This window comes from Augochlora pura, chromosome 1 (assembly GCF_028453695.1).
Source record: "Augochlora pura isolate Apur16 chromosome 1, APUR_v2.2.1, whole genome shotgun sequence".
Lineage (NCBI taxonomy): Eukaryota > Metazoa > Arthropoda > Insecta > Hymenoptera > Halictidae > Augochlora > Augochlora pura.
This window is the reverse complement of record NC_135772.1, coordinates 13965186-13985957: the sequence shown is the minus strand read 5'-3', so window position 1 is coordinate 13985957 and position 20772 is coordinate 13965186. Positions and strand designations below refer to the sequence as shown.

The 20772-nt window shown below is 38.6% G+C and overlaps 2 protein-coding genes across 2 annotated transcripts; both read left to right on the top strand.

Annotated features, from left to right (window-relative positions):
• The first annotated feature begins 803 nt into the window (after positions 1-803).
• On the top strand, positions 804-17140 carry Cad96cb (protocadherin Fat 4-like Cad96Ca). The gene is made up of 18 exons (XM_078176531.1): positions 804-864; positions 5052-5165; positions 9508-9794; positions 10157-10249; positions 10329-10436; positions 10793-10894; positions 10966-11091; positions 11345-11539; positions 12251-12338; positions 12414-12523; positions 12603-12749; positions 12989-13103; positions 13185-13254; positions 13471-13581; positions 13678-13851; positions 14208-14554; positions 15292-15566; positions 16859-17140. The coding sequence occupies exons 2-18, from the start codon at positions 5099-5101 to the stop codon at positions 16946-16948; spliced, it is 2505 nt and encodes an 834-aa protein (XP_078032657.1). The 5' UTR covers positions 804-864; positions 5052-5098; the 3' UTR covers positions 16949-17140.
• Positions 17141-18085: 945 nt separating this feature from the next.
• On the top strand, positions 18086-20600 carry LOC144470686 (uncharacterized). Its single transcript, XM_078182131.1, has 6 exons — positions 18086-18090; positions 19304-19383; positions 19478-19672; positions 19781-19885; positions 19957-20248; positions 20432-20600. The coding sequence occupies exons 1-6, from the start codon at positions 18086-18088 to the stop codon at positions 20598-20600; spliced, it is 846 nt and encodes a 281-aa protein (XP_078038257.1).
• The last annotated feature ends 172 nt before the right edge of the window (positions 20601-20772 follow it).

Sequence of the window (20772 nt, the reverse complement as noted above, 5' to 3'; positions counted from 1 at the left end):
CCTAACAGTTCCATTCAATGTCTTCGTTCAAACCTGCTTTTTCAAGAAACGGTGCAAAGAATATTTATCTTATATAAAGATCCACAGCTTAGTCGCAAGAACCAGAAACGCGCCAAAAGCTGGATCCTTTCGTAACCGCCGGTACTTGCATCGATAAAGCCGGTAACCGTTAGCGAAGACCCGATGAAAAATCTTAGAACAATGGTCCCCGGCACGGAACGGAAGCCATCGGTTTTCCCAAGCGTCGAATTTCGGCTTTCACGCAGCTGGGAAAGCGGAGGGTAGCGTGCGCGCTCGCGGTACACACATACTCGCGCGATTTCCACCTGTCGAAAGTAAAATACTTGTTCGGAAGCGGGGCCAGGAAGGCGTTCGGTTGGCCGTCGATTCCCCCCTTCCGAACAATGGGGCACTTCCCGAGTGCCGTTCCACAGAGCTCTTTGCACGTTCGCGTTTCGCTGTGGCGAGTCCTGCTGGCCGCTAAGCGGACAAGTGTGCCTGTTCCGGTGTCTCTCGAATCTTCTGGGACCCTCGTGGATCGTATACAAAAAAAATTTGGTTACTCGAAGGAAACCTGGGATCTCGCAGATCGTATCAAATAAATCGAACGAGAACGATCCGCAAGCCCCATGGTACCCCGATGTTCAATGCCGAGGGATCTAAAGTGGAGAGACGGAAAGTGTACGGCGGTGTTTGATTCTCGTTAAAGGATGACTGAAGTGAATGTAGCCGGTTCCCGCGAATGGTGATGGTTTGAATGGAGATATAGTTTGTTGGTGGTTTGCGGCGATCGAGGGAACCACTCCGAGTGGCGAAGAAATTTGGAGCGTTGAGCGATAAGTTGTTCGACGAACGCTGATTGGGGTAAGTAGCCGTTGCTGCTGATAAAAGACAACGCGAAATGCCGAAGAACAATGTGTTCTGTATTTTGTTATTTGGAATGTTTTATGTAGCTTCTAACGTACTATTAATAATGCTTCATGGTGGAAAGGATTAACGCAATTAAATGGTACTTTTACTTGTCTGGCTACTACTGTGTGAATGCAGTAACGCTGTGTTGATTTCTTATACCCTCATGGTGGAATCTTGCTGAGAGATGTGTTTTTGCGTGCGCAATAAAAATCGAGCTGCGACGAGTGTACTCGTCGAGCTGTCTAGGAGTATACGGATACTCGAAAAGAAAAATATGTAGATCAATTTTAAATCATGGTTTGTAATTGTGACAAGTTGTCTTCATTACTTGTCTCGAGGTAGATTCTTCAATGCTGCTGGTATTAGGTCCTTCTGAAAGTAATTTCGACTTTTGCGCAAAATTTATGACATCTTTTTGCCAATAAAGGACGAGACTACTCTAGAATAATCGCAAAATGAACGACACATCGTTGAATAAAATTCACTATAAATATTTAAAATTCGCATTTCAACTCTCTTTGAAGGGCATTATTATCTTCCGTACAATCTGATGTATATGCTCGGGCTTAATAGCACCGTGCGCACAGAACCAAGTGTTGAAAAACCGAGTAACGAAGGAAACGAAGTGATTCATCTGATTCGTCCCCCGTCGAATCGGCGGGGCCGCGGCGCGCCGTGAATGCTGGCCAGGGGGAAGAACTTTACGCCGGTTGCCCATAGCAGTACGTTTCAGTTTACGGTCCCATGAATTCGAGGAGTACCGTGGCCCACATAGCCATCGTATCCGGCTCGCGTATCCCGTATAAATCATTTGGCCCTACTAGGAATCCTTGTTCCCCGGCTTATTTCCGCTTACTCTCGCGGGGCAGCTTGCTTTTACCGCTTTTGTTCCAGCCGATAGAAAACGTAATTGGCGACTTTAACAAGGATACGGTGATTACACCGCCGCTTCTCGCTGCTAATCTTTAACCGAAGCCTCATCATCGACGTACCGACGCGACCGCGGCGCCTCGACCGTTTCTGCTATTTATTATTACGAGATCGAGGGCGAAACCGATCGAAGTGATCCACGGATACAACCGGGAAACTTGTTGAAGTAAACTAGATTAGAAAGTTCTCGGGTCCTTGTTTTCGAAACGTGGTGCAACGTCGTGTAATTAACCCATCAGATTGTTTCATCGATCAATTGCAGGGCCGTGGAAAAATAAAGAGGACCCTGTGTTCGCCGGGGATTCTCAACGATTTTCCTATTGATCGTTAAACGAGAATCAGTTCACAGTCTCGTTCGGTTCGATACTTTAAGAAGATCGTTAATGAATGGTCTCCATTGTCCTTGTTCGTAAAGTACGTTTTGTTTCAGGATAATTTAAAGACTTTGAGGTCGCGAATTTTCTCGAAAGTTTAATATCATGTACCAAAGTGTTCGATACTGGGATTTTTTATAACTTAAATAATCAAATCATTTGCTTGCAACTTTAATAATTAGTACCTGATGTTGCCAATATGGCGGCATTCGTCCTTGCAGATTTAAATGAATAAAAAGTGAAAAAGATGGTAATTTACATTTCATAAAGAATATATAGGAACTGTATATTACGCGTTGCAGCATTTAAAGAAGCAGCTGGTATAATGCGTGCCCTTCTTCCAGCTGAGAAAGTGAATTGTAAGGAAGCCAATAAGGGCGCAGGCTGCACCAGCTGTTTATTCCACACCTTGACTGTCGACTTAATAATCTTTGAAATTAAAAACAGGAAAGCCAATATGTACGATAATGTCCACTATTCTTTCAACCTTCACACCTTTTGTAAATCTCAATTAATACATTTGATCGTACTAGCTCGAACCATGAATAACTTCCAGTTTTTCACGAGACATTTATTTAGTCTTCTTATTTATTTTTTTGTTCTTTTTTAATTTTATTTGGTTTCAACCCTTATCTATTTAGTGAAAGCGAAACTCGTTTTTCCCGGTGACTCATAATGGATAAATACGAACAATGGATTCTATCTAGCTGTGCCGGAAGTTATTGATAAGTCGACTAGATATATTAGCGCAAAAATTCATTTTCAAAGCAAACAATTGTATATCTCATTTCTGAAACATATGACTCGAGAGTAATCATTGTTTCTGTGAATAGTGACAATAAAAAGGAAAGCAAGAACTTATTTTTTAACACGTCGGCTTATTGGCACTTATTGGTAACACTAATATTTGACTAGAAATTCATTTCTATTTATTTTAGAATAAACTTTTAAAAATACACTAAATAGAATAAACTATCAGAATGAACTAAAATTTATAATACACTTAAATATAATAAATGTGAATTTCAATTTAATAATAATAAATTTTAATTTACAATGTGAACTATTTTAATAAACTAAAATAAGTTGACTAAATTCATGAAATGTCAAAGTGACACGGTAGCATCCACTGCGATTAATTTTAACTTTCTAGTTTCAGCTCCATTCATTAAATTACTATAATTTCGCGGGTACATTTAAGCCTGACATCAAGTACTTAACGTGTACAGTAAAAATGATTCGTTCCAGTCGAGTGGTATTTAAGAAACCTTCGAACAAGGAAAAAGGAGAGACCGTTTTCTCAGAGGCCGATTCCATCTTTGGCCTGAAACGCGCACTATCGTCGAACTATCCCTCTCGCCACCCCCACTTACCGGATTCGGATGTCGTTCCACGTATCTAGGTTTCACGTAATAAAGTAGTTTCTTCGCATGCTTTCTAACCACGCGTTATGTTCACCGGTTGCAGACACGGACGCTCGTTTTTTTTTTGGCCCGTCACTGGATCATCCGACATCGATCCAACAAATGTTTACGCTCGCTTTTGTTGTTCGCTGTTTGCTCGTGCCCCACGGCGCACGGGGCAACTATCGCTTACCGATTGTGTTTCTCGTGTCAGTAGAACAGTAGAACCATTATTAGACTACAAGGTTTCCCGGTACATGTGAAACTTCGGGGAAAGAATACAATGGATGATACGTAGAAGCTTATACAGTCATGTAGGAAAGTAAATTAACGTTCGCTGTTTCTAGAGAAATGAATGTAATTAAATTATAAATACGTGTAAATGAAACTGTAAAGTTTTGGGAAAACATGATACGGTGTAATGGGACCCTCGAAATTGGCGATGCTTACTAAGTAAGTTATGGCAGGTGGTAGTATGTTTGGAAAAAAGGGGGAAGCGGAGAATGGTGGCTACGTAAAGATGACCTTAAAATGTGTCGATAGTGCGGTCATGTTTAGCAATACATAGTTTCATTAATAACGACACAATCCTCCTGGCATGTTACACTTTAAGTAAATATAATAAAGGAATTTATTTTCTAATCCTTTATAGATAAAAAAAAAATTTTTTTTTAAATTTTAAAACGACCCATGACTTTGCGATAAGAATATATTTATACTGATCGCAATATATGTGACAGACACAATCTGATAATAAGCAACTATGTTTTGATAATCCAGTTAAGTCTAATCAAGATCTGATAGCGTTTTTCTTTCTTGTTTGTAATGAGTAATTTCCGAGTTGACTTCGACGTAATATCTCTCTTTGATTGATGCGACACTTCCTTTCCATTCTTTTCTTTTTCAAAAAGAAATTTAAAAATATGAATTCTGTATTTCCTGCAGTCAGTGAACATTGTAGGATTACGTTTACTCGCTATGTTTGTTTTGCAACGATTCAACACTTCTTGCAACATTTTAAACGTGTGCAATTTCACTTTAACCCTTTACATTTCGAGAATTTTTCCTGATCACCTATCAAAAGGTCGGAAATATTTATTTTTACAGCAGTAGAAAATAATGAAAGAAAAATTGTTAATGCTAAAAGTACCATAATTATCGGTATTTTTGTTGTCCCCCCTGAAAGGGAAGAATTGAGTGCAAAGAATGAAACTCTCCATAATCTCTTTTCCCATGATTTTCTGTCATTAAAATTGATTATCTAGAATTTAGAAATAATGTCGGTAAGACAAAGGACGGATAAGGGTTAAATAACAAAATAATTAAACAGCGCGAATCTATGGGCACTACCTAACGATTACACGTCGAATTCCTAAATCGCAATCTCTCGACAATAACTGCTAATCGAATCGTAAATGTTTTTCAATTATAGATGCATCGGTGGATGCTGGGACCGGTGAAGGATGTTCTTGGTTCGCCATGAGACACAACGTTCTCAGGATCCTGCCAATTCTGTGCTGCACGCTGCACTTCTACAGTGGACAATGTGGGTCCTCCTCGTTTTCTCACGCCACCTGTTCACCTCCTGCCCCTGCTTCCACCTTTTCGTCCCGTCTGTTCCGCGGTTTGCCCTGCTCCCTTGTCTTCCCAGCCTGCCTCTACCTTAGCCAGTGGCGGCGACCAATTTGCTCGCGACCTTAATCGGTCCCCTTCTTCCGTTTCATCACACGGTTGATCGCGTGCGAACGGTTACGCACGGGGATCGCAGGTTGCAACGGAAACTAAGGCCTGAGATGACTACGAAAGTTCCGTTTCCCTTCGATGCCCGTCGCCGGCATTCGCGGAGACAACGATCGAACGATTTGGAAAGTTGACGACGGTCTTGCGAAAATTGTGACACGCTAGTCTATCGCCGGTGTCCTTTTCTTCCTAGGTCTTCTTCTTCTTCTTTATTTTCGTTGCTTTTGAACGCTCCAGGGACGATGGAAATGGGTGATCCACTTCGCGAGCGTGTTAATAATTATAATTAACGTTTCTTGCACTGCTCTACGCGATTGCAAAAAAATATTGAATACGGCATGACAGGGAAGTGCATTTGCGACGAGGTGGGCACAGGTGGTAAGAAACGACGTGTTTCGTAAGTACGTGGACGTGATATCCGCGAAACGTGATAGGAGAGAGGCGGGTGAAAGAGATATTTTCATTGGAAACTGGACAGCATTGTAATTAAAATGGTATTCTAGTTCTAATTGGTGGAATTAGGTGGATTATCTGATTAGGAAGAAACACGGTAGTAATTTGTCTTTCTCTGCAATTATATTGTCCACTTTTATTTGGAGAAAATACAATTATATTGATGATGTATGTTACTTATTTGTTTAATACTTACATAGATAGTGAACAGTCAGAAATATTTTGTTCTTCGCGTGGATCCTTTTTTAATAAACAGCCTAAATTAATCCAGTTTTATAAAACTTTTATTATTTAAGGATGACATTTTCTCCATAAAAATATCAAAGGTTAAACAAAGTATTTTTAAACATTTCTTCCAATCTGTCCCGCGAGTTATTTGTGTTCATTGTTAGCATGGATTGTCACTAAATAATACAGACATTTTCAAAACGACTGACGTTTACATCAGTTTAAAAAGGTTTAAAAATACAATAAAAAGTTAATTGAAAAATTATTCTGAATACTATCCAGTAGTTCCTTGTTTCTTTTAAAAATATATTGAGTAGATTAAATATATTAGATAAACTGAGAGTTACAATTAGGATTGTTCTGAAACTGAAGTACATACTGGCAAAAGTATCACCTCATTTATTGGCGTTTAATAGATAAATTGTATATTCAGACGTCTGCTAAGTTATAGCAATGATAGCTACTTGTACGAGAAGGGATGAAATACAATGGAATGACTGGAATTACACTTTAAAAGTTTAAATTGCTTAGCGAAGAGTGAATGGAAGGGAAACTCTGATTAACACTTGATTCATCGAGTTCCTGGTTTTCGTGCGCGCCGTTGAATAATTAATTAATGAAATCCGCGGACACGGATTTTCCTCCGTGCGTGATTTCGTGTAACTGCGCGATACTTTCTTTGCTAATCATAACTCTCGACAATTTTGTCGGGAACGTTAATCTGCTTATTCACGCGATCGGTATCCCTCATTTCCATAACAGTCACCCGTTATCTCGTTATACAGGAAGCTCGTCAGTTGTTGAGATAGCGCATAAGCGAGCATTTTACTTGTAAATTTTACGTTACTTCTTATTGCATAGACTGGTTAATAGAGCTTGTAGCATAGCGGATAAATAATTCTAAGGATGAATTTCGCCGTTCTTACAATTGCAACATTTTTACGGCTGTGTTTTCTATTTCTAGGACAAATGTACTGCGAAGAATTTGGTTATTTGTTCTAATACAGTTTAAGTATACTATTAGTAATTTATACCTCCTAAATATAAATTTTTAATTGAATTTTCCAGATTACATTTCTAAAATTGAAAGTAAAACACAGTGGAACCTCGATTATCTATGCTAATCAGAGTGACACTAATGTTGAACGTTACTTAGTGACAAATTTGGTTTTTATCAATTATTATCGTAGATCGTTTTGCATACTGGTCGGTAAAATAAAAAATTGTAATATGGGAGGACCGTATAATCGATGTTCTAGTGTACCGGAAAGATTTAATTACGAAATTATTCATTCATTTGAGTACTTAAATCACATTTACGCGTAATACGGTAATTTGTACTTTGTCACGCAAATTCTCTAAACTATTTAGTATCATTGCAATTATACATGTATGTAATGCAGGACCTTTCACACGATGACTGACCACCGTTTCTTTCTCAAATGCTGAAAAATGTGTTACCTGTTCTCTATGACGAATATTTGTATTTGACTTTCTCAATTTTATACATTTGAGCATCAATTCTATAACAAAATTATATTATAAGCGACAAGCAAATTTCCTTCATTTTTTCAATATTCATTTACAATTCGTCGTTTACAAAATGACCCACGTGGCGAAAATATTTATCGTTGTGGCTCGAAAGTGGTCAGTGTCCGTTGGCTTCCGACTATTTTCAGCAGCGCGATGCTACGTTAAAAATCCCCTTCGTCATTAAGGCGAATACCACATCGTTCCCTCCTGGAAAAGTCTTCGAAGCGGCAAAAATATTGATTGTTCTGGCTCGAGAGCGGCCGGTGTGCGGGCCCGTGTGCGTCGACTCTTAATCAGATTATTCTCCGCGCTGCAGTGCTACGTTAGAATCCACCTTCGTTAAAGCGAGTATCATCGTTTTCTTGTGGAAAAGTCTTCGGATCGGGGAGGGAAAAAAGATTACGAAAGGCAACGCCGCGCCGGAACGTTGCATCGTCGACGGCGCGCCGTGAGTTGGCAGCAGGCGGAACTCCGCTCCAAGGGAGCGCGCACGTCTAACCCTCGTGCACAAGCTCCTGTTAAATGACGTCTACGTGTGCAGCCACTGGTCGACACACGTGGATCTACCGTGTTTCTGTGTGAATATCTAACTTTTTATCTGTACGACGGATCGCGAACGTGGATGACCACTCCATCCGCCACTGGAATATAGGTTTCTACCAGGGCACTTGCCATTGCTCGGTGCTATGGCCGCCTGAACTTCGCTTAGCCCAATATGAACTCAATTAAATTTCCTGTATGATTGTATTATCAGTTATTTGTACACTAGCAGACAAATGATTAAGACGGAAAAAAGACGCACTGTGGTTGCAAGTCTTCTACGAAAACGACTTTCATTAATCCCTTACACTATTATAACGAGTCAGACTTGTGATACAGATTCCATGCAAGATCTACTAAATATGAATATTATTAATTTCTTCTACTGAATATTATTAATTTCTTCTACGTTGAAATAAAAATAAATTCTTCTGTTAGCAAAGCTTAGGAACAAAAATACATAAAGACAATAAAAGGAAGAAAAATTGTTTGGTCCTTTTATTAAAAATATTAAGGATAAATAAGTGCTAATGAACGCAGCGTAAAAGGAATCGTAGTGCAAAGGGTTAAGGGATATTTTAGTGTAAACATTTGAAGAAATTCACCCTTTCCAGCTTTCATACATTAGGCGACGATTAAGTAGTTTATTGATAATTTAACTGTGATCTATGGGATGGTAAGCATTCCATATAAGAGTCACCGTTGTTCTCAACTATTTGCTAAACCAGTTTTTCAAACCCCGGAAACCCCAAAACCACATCCAGGCACCGTTTCTCAGCACGCATCGAGGAGACTTGATCGCGTGTATCAGCAGGAAGCTGAAAAAAAAATCTTTGTTAGTATTGTGCCAACCGAATCTTCTCCCCACTTCCGGCATCTGAAAGCTGACCTTCAACAGCAATGTTTCAAGAAAACCGCTTTCAAGTTCTTTAAATTCGTATTTTGAACTTTTCGATTTATTCCTAAAGAGCAATACATTTTCTTTCTTACCTACGTTGATTACCACCACTTTCTTTGTCCTTGATCATTTCCGTAAGAAAATGATTTTTATTTCCCGTATGATTTCAATTACTTTCATTTTAGAATTTACATAATGGAAAAACTTTGTTTCGTAGATTCTGCACGATATCGTGAGTCTGACACGATGTTTATAGTGCAAAGGGGTTGATAGGATTTTCAATTATTTTACTACACTAGTGGAATCTTAAAAATCATTTCCTGCATAATAATATAAAACGAAATTATTAGATTATATCATTGGGGAATGATTGAAGTTGCAATCGCCGTTGACATAGAATAATTTGTTAATAAGTTCTTAATTAGATATTGTAGTCTCTAAAAGATTATAAAGTTAATGTCAGGGCCTGGAGACTTATCGTACTTGATTTTTATAGTGATCCGTGACGCGCGATGTTTCCTGGAGAATGGTGCCACCGCCGCGCACCTCTTCGTCAACGAAGATCTACCGGTCGGTGACACCGTGGGCGTCCTCGGTGTGCTAGGAGATCCCTCACCCCAGGGTGATATCGAACTCAGGCTCCAGGAGATAGACAGTCCTGTCGCGTTCGCAGCGTATTCGAAGAACCTGTCTCTGGTCAGACCCCTTGACAAAGAGGGTATCGACGGACCTGCCAGCGTCTACGTGAATGTCATTTGCGAAAGGAAACACACGTTGGATCCAGTAAGCTTCAATTTACCATTGTGCAGTAACGAAATTACAATCTACTACCCTATAATATTGTTAATTTCTTCTGCATTGCTTAAAAAGAAATTCTTGCGCACAACAAGGAGTACAGATGATACGAAAATGCGACACGTTAAAAACATAGTTCATTACTTCACGAAAGTTGCGATATATTTTATTCGATGTTGATCGGTGCAAAAATACTTTATTTTATACATAATAATAATAACAATAATAATAATAATACATAATAATATTATTATACATAGATAAATGTTATAAAAAGTTATTATGTTTGCACCATGTTACATCGAAATCATACTTTTAATTAATTCTCATTGTTTGCTTCTTATCAACAGGGATTCGTGATACCAGTTAATATTCGCGTGACTGACGCGAATGACAATGCCCCGCAATTTGTTAACGCGCCTTACGTACTTAATATCTCGGAGGTAATACGCTTGTACTTGCCCGAAATACTTGCACAATCAATATATACTTATTCTTTCGACTTTATTGTCTCAATTTTAGGTCACTGTGGTTGGCACAAGGGTTCTGCAAGGGGTGCGAGCCGTGGACGCCGATCAGCCAGGACCCTTTTCTACTGTACAATATGCTGTTTTACCCGGACCGCATTCAGTAATTTATATTTTTCATTACAATTACACAAAAATCGCATAAAATTTATTTTACGTACGATAAATGCGCAGAAAAATATACAGGTTAGACAGATAAAATGTTACAATTAAAGCAATTGTATTACAATTAAAGCAATTGTTATGATTTAAAGTATAAATAAATAAATATAAATATCCGCGGCATGCGCATTATACAGAATAAAAGACATTTTTCAGAATATTTCAAATACAAAAACAGAAAAGAAAGTTTCTTACAAAAGCATGAATTTGTATAAAGGGACTGATTATTATAAAAATGATCACCGATCAAATTGTTGCTCTAGATTGTATGCCTTCTACGTCAATACGTTTTTCCAGGACTATTTCGTATTCGTGAACGCTTTGGAGGGGACCCTGGTTCTTAGGAAGCCACTGGATTACGAGAGTCTATCTAATTTCTCCGTTGACATCCGCGCACAGGTAATTAATAAATACAATTGCAATTATTTGAAATATCGTGAGTTTACAAGAGAATTGTTTTCTACCATCAGGATCAAGGGAATCCACCGAAATCGTCCACCACGACGCTCCACGTGAACGTAATCGATGCTGATGACCAGAATCCTGCCTTTCAAAGTGATCAGTATAAAATCATCATCCCTCGACAAATAAAACTGGTACGACTACAAAACGTTGCTAATATCATTCTGAGGTCATTTGAAGCAACTTTTTCATTAATTAAAAAACTTTTCAACGACTTAACGTTTTAAGTAATCTAATTAATTAAAGAATTAAGTCAATTAATTAAAGAAGCACTATTGCGTTGCCTAATGTTTTTAACGAAGAGAACGCTGTAAAGATCTGTGGCATTCATACGGTTGAAGATTGCAGAGACTGATAAATTGAGTATGAATCGAATATATTTTTTAGCGGAGAGTGCTGATAGTGGACCCTGCTCCGATAAAAGCTGTAGATCAAGACGTGGGAATCAACGCACCGGTAAAATACACGATCCAAGGTGGAATTCTGCCGTTCCTTACGTTAAATCCTGATACTGCCGAAGTTACCATCACGCGACTGCTACACGAGCATGAACTGCTCTCTCCGGCAACGATCGTTGTCAAGGTAAATAGCGTACTCCATTATTGCACTTGATTAAACTGTTTCACGGACAGTCTTGGCACCGGCAAAACTAGGGCTAATTACCGATTGACCCCAAAAACTTTAACATTTAAACAATTTATATGGTAATTTATGTTAGAATTTATACGAACACCAAGAACTTAAGATTCATTATTTCGAATTTTCTCATTTGCGAGCCTTGAAACACACGCTGGTCAACGCAAAAGTTGACAGTTTATCAAGGAAAAACCAATACTACATTAAAAGCTAATATTCAATTTGATTGTACATGGCGTCATCCGCGGATACGGTGAAAATTTATAATAATAAGACGAATAATACCATCGTTCAACTAAATATTAATGTATTTATCGAGTGATGCGCCTGACTAATGATATGATGGAATGAGATGGAACGGTGATTCCAACGCGTGGACAGTCGCTAAATCGCTATCGCCGCGTCTAATCATTTATGCCTTGTACAGTATTTTCTTTATCTCTGGCAGATATGTCTCTTATTTTTAATGTATCGGCTCTCGAAAGATATTATTTGAATTTATTACACGGTGTGCTTTGTTCATTGGTAATCGAAATTGCTATTATTATTGACAAAATGAAGGTGAACGCTTAGCCGTGAATCGTAAATGTTTAACAAGCAATGCACTTAAAATGCAAATAAACACTGAAGATAAAAACTGAATGAATGCAATTACAGGCCACGCAGGTAGACAATGCGGACAAATATGCGCTCTCGACGATCGTTGTATCCCGGGAAAGCGATTGGAGCGTGGAGCCCACCGCTGGTAAGCAATTAACAGTTACGTTTGATCGATTCCATTCCTAAAACAGCACTAATCAATCAAAACGACGCGAATTAGGCGGAAGATTGCCTATCAAGTTCATCAGACGGGATCATCACACGAGTATCCCCGAGAACACGCCACCCGGTAGCGTTTTATTAACGACAGGAGTGAATAAAGTGGATTCCGTGAGTACGAAAAACAGAAATTGATGATCCGTGCTAACGAACTTTCTCATACGTATATCTGCGTACGTGTCTGTTCCAGAATTTAAGGTTCTGGCTGGTCGGAGCGATCGAGGATCTAGAGAGATTCTCCATCACGAACTCCGGCGAGCTGATATTAAAAGGAACTTTGGACTACGAGAGACGAATCCATCATAGTTTTCTGGTTCGCGTCACCGACGGCCATCATGTGAGTTTCTTAACCCTCGTCGTTTGTTCGGGTCAATTTGTTTCTCGAAAGCGGAGCGTTCCTCTTACTTGGAAATTTTCGTGCTGGTATACAAATTAACCAATACCAATAATTTATCGCACGCAAGAATGAAGAAAATGAAGGATAACTTCATTGTATTGACTCGTAAAAATTACAAGAGTCCATTTATTGAAATCGCACGCATTTATGATTAGCTGATATCGAACATTTTATTTCAGAACGACACGTCGCGGGTGAACGTTTCCGTCGAGGACGTAAATGAATGGGAACCCCGGTTTCGTCATCCCAGATATGAATTTCACGCTGCAACCTTGAAAGAGGGATCCATTGTCGGTGAGCTACTTTCTCTTGCACGGTTTCGTCCTATGAATTCATTAATACCCGGTCATGCGATCTTAATAATGATATCTTTAGGAAAACTGGAGGCCGCCGATGGCGACAGAGACGACAAAGTTAGCCTGTCTCTTCGAGGTCCCGATGCAAGGTATTGTTAAAACTACGCGTGTACATTTGAATACTGTATAAAATGACATAGAAGGATCGTCTGTAACATATTAAAATATTAACTATTAGAGTCACGTTTATTAGGACCTTTCAACAATGTTTAACAAGTACCAATAGCCTAAGAAGTTCTGAACTCTTCTCATCACTCTGCGTAAACACTACTTAATATAAATCACTAAAACTTCAATTGCATCAGGTCATTCGAGATTCGAGACAGCGGAGAGCTGATGCTGAGGACAGCATCAACGATCAATGGTTCCCTGGCACGATTGGTAGCTGTCGCTTCCGACTCGGGTCGTCCTCCTAGGTATGCAAAGAAAACAGAAATAAAAGAATTCCTAACGTCGTCGATTACTTAATTTCATATTGTTTTACGGAGTTATGTTTTATACTGTTATACCAGGTCTAGTATGATCCCAGTTATCGTCCACATACCAAACACTGGGTCATTGCCAATTGCTGCGAGAGCTGCACCTGCCTGGTTGGGCAGTAGCGTCCTGCTGGTTGCAGTGTTCGGCGCTGTCTTGGGTCTTCTAGGAGTTATTATACTCGTTCTAATCTTGTACATATATAAACAGTAAGGAAAACAATGATTATCTTAATTAATTCGACCGATTATAAGAATCGTTTGCATTTTCGTTACACTTTCGGATGTTTGAAACTATTTCGGATATATAATGTAATCTAGAATGAACGAACGAATGCAAAACACAAATTATAAATCACAGAATACTGCTATCTTTTTATTTCAAAAATACACGCTTTCGATGAAATTTTCTAGTACAGTATAGAACATCTAACATCTGAAAAGATTAGCGTCATTTGTTCCAATTTGAAATAATGGTTTCGACTTATTCGAATACTTTCGTCTCAAATCCGTAACCCTAGCAATGGTGTACGTACACAATATCGAACTGTTGTTGGTTCTTACAGTAAGAGGCCAAAGACTAGCGGGTCCGTGAGTTCCGTGGGCACCGGGTACCGAGAAAAATCACCTGTACCTTCTGCACTGAGTCCTACGCCTCAAGTGCTCGGTGCAAACATGCTCCAAGACACTTTGGACGTTCCACGTAGAGGAAATCGTCACGATGTCGCGCATAGTATCGAAGAGAACGACGAGGAAGAGGATGCCAGAGGCGATCGCGACGACGAAGATCGCATTGACCAAGAAACTCTCGAAGATGGCAACAATGACGAAATGAGGGAGATTCACAATGACAGCAATGACGTTGAGAATCCTGTTTTCGGTGCGAAGAACACCTACAGCGCTACTATTAAAAGTGAGTAACATGCTCGAGGAAATAATAGTTGGGTTTATTGAATTTTACAGAGCGTGAAAAATACTATAATGATAATAATTGTTGTGATTGTGATAATATTTTATTATATAGGATAGAAGCAAACAAAATTGTTAAAGCAGATTTACACGTTATACTGAAGATACACAAATGCTCTCTACAATATAGTGAATCCAAAGTAATCCACTCTAAACTATATAAAATCAAACAAGTAAAAAAAAAACTAAAATAGCTGAAGTCCGTATGAAATGTTAATCACAAATTATTTCATTTAGTATTCACTTCCAAGAAATATAATTTCAGAAAGCATAAAATGTTTACTGAATTATTACATCATCTTGCAATCCAAGGTGATTTCACCGCCTTTTCACAGTTTACGAGAAAACACTGCAAACGACTGCGCATCGTATAAAGTGAATGTGTTTTTCTCAAAACTATGTTCTCAGACCTTTCGACACAGTAAATCTTAGAATCCTTCCAACCGTTTCACTTACAATTTCTGCCACAATGTTCTCTATAAAATGATCTGTAACTTAGTAGAGAACTTGTTCGGTATATTTATTCAATGCTTAAATTTTAATTATATAATTAATTATATAATTAAATTTTAATAAAAGATGAATTATAATTAGATACACCGATATAATTATGACACCGTCTACTAGAACTTATTAACAGAGTCCCGACCTCTAATGAATACATTTGTGCAATTTCCAAAGGTTTATCGTCAGCCAGACAAGTACCTCTGTACGCAAGGCACAAAGTGGCACCAGCCCCGCCGAATCCACCCGGTTTGTCCGCAACGTCGAACATCCCCAACATCGGCGGTCTTGTGCAAAACATGAACGACCTAAGCGCGAAGTCGAACTTGAACGCAGCTTCTCGCGATTCTTCCAATTACTCCGGAGAACCTCCAGACCCATTGATGCCAGCCTGGCCCGCTTGCTCCGTCTCGCAGAGGGTTAAAAAACTGTCGTGGGACGATGACGATAGGGTAATTAGGACACTAAATAAATCATTTCAAATTCTACTGGTCGGGGATACAAAGTAATTAAGGGAAACACTGTGATGATCTGAAAAGTAGATACATTTTTGGGAACTTGTTTCAGATCAGTATCAGAATATATTAATTATTAATTATTAGACCGCAGATCATTAAACGAATTTCCATTTTCATATGTTCAAAAATCAAAAATTCTATGTAAGTATAATAGGTACAATATGGTTTGCATTATTTTCAAATTTCGCCCTTGCAATAAATTCATGAAATCAGCGTTTGATTTATTACAATTAATGTATATCTATTATAGTTCATAAACAAAAATTTGTAACCTTCAGACATCTGTTTCCTGTATAACCCTAACCCAGTTGCTGCAAAGTAACTGTTTTTTTTCGTAACCAGTACAATTATACTAAAATTTTGTTTTCATTATCATTATTATTATTATTGCTATTATTATTGCTATTATTATTACTATCATCTTATCGTAATTTGTTTTTAAACAAACGACAGACGGCATCAAGCGTCAAACGGTCAAGACAGGCTTCGAGCTCTGGGTCTGAAAGAACCCGGACATGGTACGGCGAGGGTTAATCACATCGATCGAATTAAATTTATTGCCAACGCGGTTAAAGAACATCGTTTTGAGAAAAACGCGTTGAGAGTTTGATTGACTTCTAACTGATAACATTTGACTTACTGGTTCATTATTACAAAAACATTAATAAAATCAAACAATCTGTAACTAACACTTGTATGTTTCACCCTTCTATAAACGCTATTATTCCTTATTGTTTTCCCTTCCGCGGTTCTTAAAACATGTTTCTTCTCTCTGCAAAAAGATCGACTTTTTCGACTGTTACAGTGTTTCCCCCTCTTAAAATTTCATTAAAATATCTCAACACAAACTTCTTAATTTATACCGCAGCCATCTTGAATTCATTGAAAGTCCTCGATTCGAAATAGTAAGTAACTTTCTCTTCAATTACCCAACGAAGTTAATAATAATAAACCAATAAATTTTCCTTCGGAATGAGGAATAAGAATGTCTGATTGTCAGATCCAGATTACGCTGCATAATTGTATCTTCAATTCTAATTCACTTTTTCACAGAGCAAATACATTTGGAGGGTGTCTCGAGAACGACGTAACTCGAAAACTAATCCTGAAAAAATTTCATTTAACACCTGCTATAATTTGATTAACGAGTGCATAAAGAAAACAAAGCGTTATTATCGACGCGTTTTGCGAAGCGAATTCCCCTTTAGAAAGTTTTCATCTTTCAGACGGTAGACAGCGTCGAGGTTGCGGCTGAAACGAGGTCCAGGAACAGCCAAGTGGGGAACGAACGGCTCAATCTCACCGTGTATTTCTAATTAACCTACGCGAAACGAAAGACTGAAGACCGAGATGGACGAATTCCCTCGCGCGAGATCGCCGTGTCGTTGCCGGATGCGATATCAGTTTCACCATGATGTACATACGCAGTGTATAGTTGACTACATATATTAGCCGAGAACGATTAATGTGTTGGCGCGCGTTGACTCGTCTCCGCTATAGTTGTTTCATTAAAGACATCCAAAGAAACACGTGTTGGTCCTTCATTCCGTGTACACCGTCGCACCGACTCTTTCACCCTATTAGAACCACTGGCAATATTCCATTTTCTTGATCAGCCGCTGAAAAACACCGAAAGCAATTCAGAGGAGGATGCCGTTATAAAAATTGTCGTACGTGTACTAATCGGTCGACTTTCTTTCGTCTCTAAATCATACACTATAAAAAGTATTAAAGGAACTAAGATTAAATGTTGGCCAATAAAAATGACAATTCTTTTCGTATCCCAAATGGCGTCTTATCCAATTGCATTAAAATAAGGTATCTAAACTTGTAGAAGAATTATATTTAAGTGGAAGACGACTTGTGACATTTATTTATATATAACCCAGGAAAAGTAAGAAAAATATTTAACAACACTTTCTATTTTTACGTACAACAGAAAATATCAAACGGTAGTGGAACATGCTTCATAACGTACAGAATACTAAACTAAATGAAGTCTGATTGATCATTTTGAATTGGTTCCGCAATATGTACTAACAAAATTGAACGTAAGTAGCGGTTCCAAAGAAGACAAACTTCCCTTATCCTTGGAATCTGATGAAGGTGAAGTTCCACTTTACGGAGAGAAGCGTGTCAGTAGGTCGGTTCATTAAGAAATGCTGATTTCGCTGGTATTCGGATCTTCTGCTAGTATTCTGGCGTGCCAAAATCCGTTTGAAAAACTAGTAACGACTTCGTTAACACTGTCTCCATGAAATCATCGAATGCCTTCACGGTAATCCACACTTAATAACAGCTTTCGTGCGATTTTTTTTTATTTTGAATTATAAGTGGCATCAACTATTACAATTATGAGCAATTATATACATCTACTGTATATTGGATATATAGGAATGTATATAGGATATATTGGATATATGGATATATAGGAAAGTTTATTTATAAGGTACATGATGTAAACATACATACTTTACAATTTACTAGATTATAAACACAGTGGCAATTGATTAGATGAATCTGATTTTTTAGAACCAAACTAATCTACTTATATGTTTTTTAGATGACGGAGGGACCAGTCCACTAGACCATAACTAGAATGTTTCTTTTTAATTTTGCTATTACTTGGAACGGCCAACAAAAATGAACAACTCATGTCTTTTAACTTTTTATTGTGAACCTATGATGAAAATTTAAAAAACATTCTGATTATGGTCGAATAGACAGGTTTAAAAACTGTTTTAAAGGGCGTCCGAAAATTAATCGGCTCTGTACACTACGTTTACCTGTTCTGTTTGCTCCCCTATAAAATATGAGTAAAAATATTGTTACAGAAAAACTAAAAAGTTCTCAAAATATGATAACATAGCACACAACAATTTTAAATAACGACGTAGAGAAAATAAATCTGATTTTCTTCCCGTCAAATGAAAAGATCATTGATCTGGTTTGCTATTTCTATTTTCGTTTAGTAGTACATTTGCTGAAAGCAAAGGTATTAGTTTTTGGTTTCAGTTGATGTCAACTTTTCGGTGTCTTAAAAAGTGCTCCTGAGTTAATTAATCTGCTCACAATTCGATATCAGAGACTATACGGGAGGAACAGCATAGAAAACGAACAAATATGCTTGATGAAGCGTCGCGAAAACGTTCGAAACGAGAGGCAGACGAATCCGACGAAGAAAGTGACTCATTTTTCCGAGGAGGAGAGAAAGTGTCCAACAGTTCTGGCTGTGCACGCGTCCGAATTCCGGATCTCTCTATCGATAGTCGTGCGCGGCTCACGAACGGAAACGGATCGGTCAGATGCGTCAGACTTAAGAAAAGTGGAATGATAACAGCCGCGGTAACGTGTCTGTTTCACGAGTATTATGTGAGTAAAGCATCGATAGCTCAATCGATCGATAATCCCTATGAATATACTAGATCGCTTTAATGAAATAAATATCTTATAAACAGTAATCATGCCGATCTTGTCGATTTCCAAATATTAAAATACGCGAGCATTCGAGTCTCCGGTTGCAAATACTTGTGTAATTGGAATGACGCGCGTTCCTTCTGACTTTCTTTGAGAAAGTTGGAGATAGTTGCATCGCGTTTCGGATAAAAAACTGTATCTTTTTTCCTGGCCGACCTGCTCCTGTTGATTGTCGTATCCTTTTCCATTTCCAGGTTTACCATGAAGGATAAAGGACCTATTCAGCTGTGTCTTCTCGCTCTTTTACTGTTGCACGCCTGCGAGGGATTCTGTGGTAAGAAGAGATAAGAACACTGTAATTTTATTAAAGTTAAATCTGTGACGGTGACTTCGGCAACTCCCGATTAACATTTGTGATGATTTATTAGATAGTTTCTCGAACGTTACAATCAGCGATTCGCCGGGACTATGGTCTGAGATGCTTGAAGACTGGGTAGTCTCCGACTCGAAGACGTTACGGACCGCCAAGGTGATGAAACTGGGCGACAATACCTTGATGATTTCTAGTAAAGTATCGACGCCGAACAAGCGAGAAGTTTCCGAGACTGATCTCTACCTTCTCGGTAAACATATTTGCCTAAGGGAGTATTATGGTTTTGGACATCAGTTCTAAACGTGCTAATACATCTTAATCGATTTATCGATGGCTTAATCGGGATTTACTATTTCAGGAGCGATAGAGAAGCTCGTATACAGAGTAGACTTCTTGGAGAACCGATTGAGAAGAGCGGAAGAACTCCTCTATTATGTGATTTCCGGAAACATGAATCAGAAGAGTGTGTATTCATCCTGTCTATTAGATTTTCAACTCTTTTTGCAAATCGCTATTGAAATTACCACTTTCCAGAACCGTGTCCTGCGAATTACACGAAAATCGGCCAGCATTGCTACCATTTCAGCAACCGCGAATTCGATTGGAAATCATCGGCGAGTCTTTGCCGCGGAATGGGAGGTCATTTGCTGGAATTCGAGAAAGAGGATGAGAAACGAGACGTATTTAGCAGCCTGCAGATAAATTCAAAGTTGAAAGGCAAACACTTCTGGACGGGTGGATTGAATCCTGGTCTTTTGTGGATATGGGCGAACAGCGCAAAGCCAGTTTATCAGAATACGAAACAAACTGTGCCCGGCGACGGCAGGTGAGTGTTGTAATTATTTGTTTGCATATGGAAAGTTACTCCAAATAACCTCAGAAACCCCTCACTTTCCGATTGCGAATGATTTTTGAAACACCTTGTATATATGTATAGTGTGAATTTTTATCTTTTATTTATATATATATATATTTAATATAAATATATTTACTTTTCACGTTTACGCAGATGTCTGATGCTATCTTACAATTCAACGTCCCGACTGTACTCGTATCATAGTGACGATTGCGGAGCAAGACACAGATACGCATGCAAACTAAACATGGACGATGAATCGGCGAACAAAATCGAAAAAACCGCGAGGTCGATAAGGGACAGGCAACCTTTGACGACGTAGCAAAGGAATGAAGTCTGGATGATGTTGCTAACAATATCGAAAAAACCGCGAGGTCGCTCAGGAACTGGACATGGATGTACCTAGTGAAGGACTGAATGATATTGTTAATAACCCATTTTCATATTTATTACGTTCGTATTTATTACCTATTGAATGTTAGTGCGGTAACGAA